The sequence below is a fragment of the Humulus lupulus genome, chromosome 5 (genome assembly GCF_963169125.1).
Source record: "Humulus lupulus chromosome 5, drHumLupu1.1, whole genome shotgun sequence".
Taxonomy (NCBI): domain Eukaryota; kingdom Viridiplantae; phylum Streptophyta; class Magnoliopsida; order Rosales; family Cannabaceae; genus Humulus; species Humulus lupulus.
In genome coordinates, this window is record NC_084797.1 from 222,728,867 (window position 1) to 222,735,099 (window position 6,233).

The 6,233-nt window shown below is 39.1% G+C and overlaps 1 protein-coding gene across 1 annotated transcript; it reads left to right on the forward strand.

The window, feature by feature from the left end:
• The first annotated feature begins 323 nt into the window (after nucleotides 1–323).
• LOC133778228 (hsp70-Hsp90 organizing protein 3) lies at nucleotides 324–3,145 on the forward strand. The gene is made up of 7 exons (XM_062218098.1): nucleotides 324–1,297; nucleotides 1,480–1,768; nucleotides 1,989–2,074; nucleotides 2,167–2,390; nucleotides 2,515–2,581; nucleotides 2,695–2,754; nucleotides 2,851–3,145. Exons 1-7 carry the CDS (start codon nucleotides 398–400, stop codon nucleotides 2,962–2,964), a joined length of 1,740 nt encoding a protein of 579 aa, XP_062074082.1. The 5' UTR covers nucleotides 324–397; the 3' UTR covers nucleotides 2,965–3,145.
• The last annotated feature ends 3,088 nt before the right edge of the window (nucleotides 3,146–6,233 follow it).

Here is a 6,233-nt window from a genome sequence, read left to right on the forward strand (position 1 = left end):
TAATAACTGGAAAACTTATTCCAAAACACTTGCAAAACCAAATTATATCTTGATATTTGTCTAAAAATTTTGAACGAAAAATCATATTTATATTTTTGTAGTTGACAGGACCTTTTGCATACCAATCTAACTAAATTATTAAATATAATAATATATATATATATTATATTTAAAACTATCGGAAGGGTCGGGTTTGGATCCGGATGCACAATATAATATACAACCCATATCCGCCCCGGTCAAAGTGGCAAGAAAGAACAGAACATTCCAGAACCCACCCGGTTGTTCTACTCACCAGAACAGAACTCTCTGGGTCCTCTTTTTATATTATTAGGGAAACACAGAGACTCATTCACACACTCAAAACCACTCTTCTATTCTCTTTCCATTGTTTTCAATGGCTGAAGAAGCCAAAGCTAAAGGCAACGCCGCATTCTCCTCCGGCGACTTCTCATCCGCCATCACCCACTTCTCCGACGCCATCTCACTTGCCCCAACCAACCACGTCCTCTACTCCAACCGATCCGCCGCCTATGCTTCTCTCCACAAATACGCTGAAGCCTTAACCGACGCTAAGAAGACCGTCGACCTTAAACCTGACTGGTCCAAAGGCTACAGCCGTCTCGGAGCCGCTCACATCGGCTTAGGTCATTTTGACGAAGCCGTTTCCGCTTACAAGAAAGGTCTCGAGATTGACCCTAACAATGAAGCCCTCAAGTCTGGCTTAGCCGATGCCCAATCTTCGGCTTCGAGGTCCCGTTCCGCTCCGCCGCCGACGAATCTTTTTGGAGATGCTTTCTCTGGTCCTGAGATGTGGGCTAAGCTCACGGCTGATCCGACGACTCGGCCTTATCTTCAACAGCCTGATTTTGTTAAGATGATGCAGGAACTTCAGAAAAACCCTAGCAATCTTAACCTTTATCTCAAGGATCAGCGAGTGATGCAAGCTCTTGGGGTTTTGCTTAACGTGAAGTTTCGTAATTCGACTGGGGATGATATGGATATGCCTGAGGCTTCGTCTTCGCCGCCTCCACCTGAGAGGAAGCGCTCCGCTGAGGCTGACCCGCCCAAGGAGGAGAAGGAGTCTGAGCCTGAGCCGATGGAGGTGAGTGAGGAGGAGAAGGAAAAGAAGGAGAGGAAGGCTGAGGCCCAGAAGGAGAAAGATGCTGGTAATGTCGCTTACAAGAAGAAGGACTTTGATACAGCGATTCAGCATTACACCAAGGCCATAGATTTAGATGATGAGGAAATTTCATACATCTTGAACCGTGCTGCAACTTATCTGGAGATGGGCAAGGTATGTTCTCCTCTAAAACCCTTAAATTCAATAAACCCTACAGCTAAATTCAAAGAAATGTATGTATGAATGTATTAGCACTGTTTTTCTTAGCTTTTGGGTACCAAATTTGTGTGCTTGAGCCATTTGGATTATGTTAAATGTTAAATGACAAATGTTTATGTTATTGTGGTATCTTATAGTATGATGAATGTATTAAAGACTGTGAAAAAGCTGTTGAGAGGGGTAGAGAGCTTAGATCAGATTTCAAGATGATAGCCAAGGCTTTGACTAGGAAAGGCACTGCTTTTGTAAAAATGGCTAAAACCTCGAAGGACTATGAACCTGCTATTGAGAGTTTCCAGAAAGCTCTTACTGAGCATCGCAACCCAGATACATTAAAGAAACTAAATGATGCTGAGAAAGCTAGGAAGGAGCTGGAGCAGCAAGAGTATTTTGATCCCAAATTGGCTGATGAAGAGCGTGAGAAAGGTGTGTTGATTATTGCCCACTCAGATAAATTTAGTCATTGTTAATCAATCTAGTATGCCTATTCTTGTGCTCTTGTTACACTTTTTCTGCTTTATGTTGCACGAATTTGCTATTGCTATAATTGCTTGAACTAAATGTTTTATTGAAAGGCATAGACAATGCTTTTCTTGTGTGTAAAATATGTAGCTTGCCTGATTATTTGTGGCTAAAATCCATGCAGGAAACGAGTTTTTCAAAGAACAAAAATACCCGGAAGCTATCAAGCATTACACCGAGTCTTTGAGAAGAAATCCCAAAGACCCAAAGGTAGCATCACCTATAATGTCTAGGAATTGAGCTACAATTATCAGCTTCTGTCACGGGCAGGGTTTGCCGAACTGATACGGTGTTTCTTGCAGGCATATAGTAATAGAGCTGCTTGCTACACAAAACTTGGTGCCCTTCCCGAGGGTTTGAAGGATGCAGAGAAGTGTATTGAGCTCGATCCTACATTTTCAAAGGGCTATACCAGAAAGGGTGCTGTGCAATTCTTCATGAAGGAATATGACAAAGCTTTGGAGACATACCAGCAGGGTTTGAAACATGACCCTCAAAACCAGGAGTTACTTGATGGTGTTAGAAGGTATGGGATGTAACACAAGAATAAGCTTATTGTTTGCTTATGTTATTCGCTTCTCTTAACACAAACTTGCATATGATAAGGAGAGCTTGCTTACTAAATGCCGAGTGAAATTCTTTTGTTACAGATGCGTCGATCAAATTAACAAGGCTGGTCGTGGAGATTTGACTCCTGATGAATTGAAAGAGAGACAGGTTTAGTTTTTCTAAACAATTGTGCTCTTAGGATTGATTTTTTTTTTATTATTGAAAAGCCATTTTCTTTATGATTTACTGTTGTATTAATTTTGTTTGATCTAATGTTGCAGGCCAAAGGAATGCAGGACCCAGAAATCCAGAACATCCTCTCAGATCCCGTTATGAGACAGGTACTTATACTTGGAAAATTTCTTTATAGATTACTTGTAAATTCCATGGTAAATTTGATATGGGTTGACTAAGAAGTAATTTGGGGATGTGGGCAGGTATTGATTGACTTCCAGGAAAATCCAAAGTCTGCCCAAGAGCACACCAAGAACCCTATGGTGATGGCCAAGATTCAGAAGCTGGTCAATGCGGGAATTGTCCAGATTAGATGAAAAAAATTATCCAATTCTTATGAAACATGAAGAAAAAAGCTTTGTCATTATTTTCTGTTTGTACTCTTTTCTAGTGTGAATTCGAGTGATTAATTGTCCAAAGCTACTCAGTTGAAAAATTTTGAGATCCTTATTGGTTTCACATATATTGCTTAGAAATGTTGGTTTTGAACTCTTTTAATCCATCTCTATTAGTGCATTTTGCATTTAGTCTAGTTTTAATAATTTTAAAAATTTTTAGACATAGAGTTGAAATTTTTAGATAAGTGCTCAAAAAAATTTAGAAAACTGGTGGAATTTTAGATAAATTTTATAATCATTTAAAAAAAATTTATTTTTACTAATTTCTCTATATATATATATATACTAATGTATGTTAGTTTTTGTTGACTTTTGATTTGGTCAACAACATAGTCAATAACATAGTCACAAAAAACAATAAAATTTAATTCAAGTATGTAAACGACACAATTCAATTCAAGTATGTAAACGACACCAGAATTTTATAGTGGTATATGCGATCAACGTACAAGGGTTTACTGAGTTTTACAAGCTCTAAAAATGATGTTACTGTCATAACAAAATAATAACTTAATGATATTTAATTTAAAATAATAAATATCTCTGAAATATTTAACTTATAATTGTTTCTGAGCGTTTGTCTCGGTCCCACGAGCAGCTTTGGTCGTATGCCTCTGCACCCTTTATTTTCTTGCTGCTCAGTATATTCCTTACGCATATCGAACAGCTTAATTTTTTCTTAACATTCTTGTTGTCGGTCGACCAGACCTTCATTAATAATAACCACGTGTCGCTCATGTGCCTCTTTAACATGCTACATTATCATGCAAATATTTCGGAAAACATTTGCTCTCAAGTTTATTTTAATGTGAACAACATTTAATAAACTTACTAGACAAGCAATCTTGCTAACCCGTCACATCCAACTGTACTTACTTTCTCGAAAATGTAAGTAATCATGACCTTTTCGGTTATTGCGTTTTCCCATGCATCGAAACCCTAGTCTCATAATTACTCATCAATAATACCCCTAGCAGTATAAATATAAGCCTCTTCACCCCTTTTCATTTTTATCCAAACATTCTTTTTCCTCAAGAACTCTCAGAATTCTCTCAAAACCATCAACCTTTTTTCAGTGCAATCTGAAGCTTTTGGAGCTATTTAGAGCAATTTCTTCGTTGTTTTTTCAACAATCTTTACTCTAAGTAAGTTTTCGAGCCAACTCCTCATATTTTGTAACAATTTACCTGCATTTTTTGGCTGTGATTACTCTATATTGGTAACTGATTATTCGATGTTCTTGGAGAGTTTTTGGGTAAATTGGGTTTAGGCAAAAAAAACACCTAGAAATACTATGCTAAAATGGGTAAATATAAAACAATGTTTAGGAGGAATATTTGGGTTTGTTTACACTGATTTTGGGTCCAAAATCGAAGTGAAAATTCGATTTTGGGTATTTTGGAAAAACAGAGATTTTCCCGCCTAGTTTTGAAGATGAAAAGATTTTCTGAATTTTTTTTTTAGTTTCACTTTTAGATCCATTTTTCCCAACCTGCTTAAAGATTTATTTTTGTGTTTTTACGAGGATGTTTGTAACGCATTGGATAGCCAAGACCGTTACACTGTGTGTTTATAAAGGTGCTAGACTTGCTAATTAAGTCATTTAATTAAAAACGTGTTACTAAAACCATAATGGAACTAGGGTTAAAAGATTTTGGTCTTGAAAGTCGCATTTCCTTTTTAAATATCATTTCCTGTTTACGCGGGATCCCAAAAACAATAGAATTAAAACCATTTACAAAAGATTCACGATTTAAATACAATATTAGCCATATTAAGGCAAAATAGACAGTTTAGCGATCCTTGTCCTGATCCACTCCCCGGCCAAGGCGACCGAACAGCTGACTATGTACATTCAGCCCCGCAGCTCTCCATCTCAGGACTGGTCTAACTTTCCTTTGCCTTTACCCGCACCACGCAAACCCATGAGCCAAGGCCCAGCAAGAAAACACAATAACATAACATAAGCAATCAACAGACGATTAAATATCACTTATTCCATAAACATGTTCTCAACCATTTAAACATTCAGAATAACCAAGTATTCAGCATACCAAACATATCAACTCATATCATACATCAATTACAATGATAACTAGGGTTAGCGCCCTCAGGCCGCACCCTCCGTTATCCCACTGATTCCGGCCCGCTTAAACCGAGCTCAGTGAATATTAAGCTGTCCTCGGTTACCAGTGGCCAAGCTGCGCCCCGTGCGCAAAGATTGTGTACGACACCCTTAGGCCGCTATCACATGTCCCATGGCATAATACCATCATTGACATTATACAGATATCGGGAGCTCTTAGTCCCATTACAAACATACAACCGGGTGCAGTTTTCTTACCTTTAAATTCGCTAGCTTTGTTCACTTGATTCCTTGAGCACGACCCCCCTCGAGCCCTAGCGCTCACCTAATCACAACCGTAGATCAAAGTCATCACCAAACCTCAAGTCCAAAACCTAGCCTCGGGACCAATCCCGAGCCCTCGGGAAGCTCCAATTCCACCAAACGGGGTGGTGGAATCGAACCCCGAACCCCCGGGCAAAAACCCTTGAAAATAACTCAAAAACCCCTTTCTGAAAACAGGGTAGCGCTACAGCGCTCTAAGGAGGGTGCTACAGCGCTACAAGCAGAACCAAAATACCCTCAGCATGCTTGGCCTAGCGCTACAGTGCCCGAAGGCTAGCGCTGTAGCGCTAGTCACAGACAGGCAACACAACATTTTCCCTTCCTGCGATTTCCCCGAGCCAACCCTTACCAAAACTCTTCCAATTCCAAACCAAACTTAAAAACAAGCTTATTAACATACTCCACTCATCCCAAGCATCCCAAATACTCAAAACCCAAGCACATGCATCCCTAATCTCAAAATTCACCATAGTTGATCCTAGACTCAAAAACTCAGCAGAAACCATTTAAACTTCAAAGTTTAAAGCTTAGAATTTTATACCTTTAATGGAAATTCGACTTTGAGTTAGCTTCTAGACCCCCTTAGCTTTCTCTTCCTCAATCCTTGGCTTGAATTCCCCTAAAGTTTCCATCAACTCAGCTTAGCCACCATGGTTCAAACAATCCAAACCAGAAACTAAAAACTCCAAAGTCTTACCTTAAGTGATGATGTGTTCTTGCTAAGCCTTTGCCAATCCTTCAAGCCTACCTCAGAATTCTTGTTGCTCAGCCTAACCTA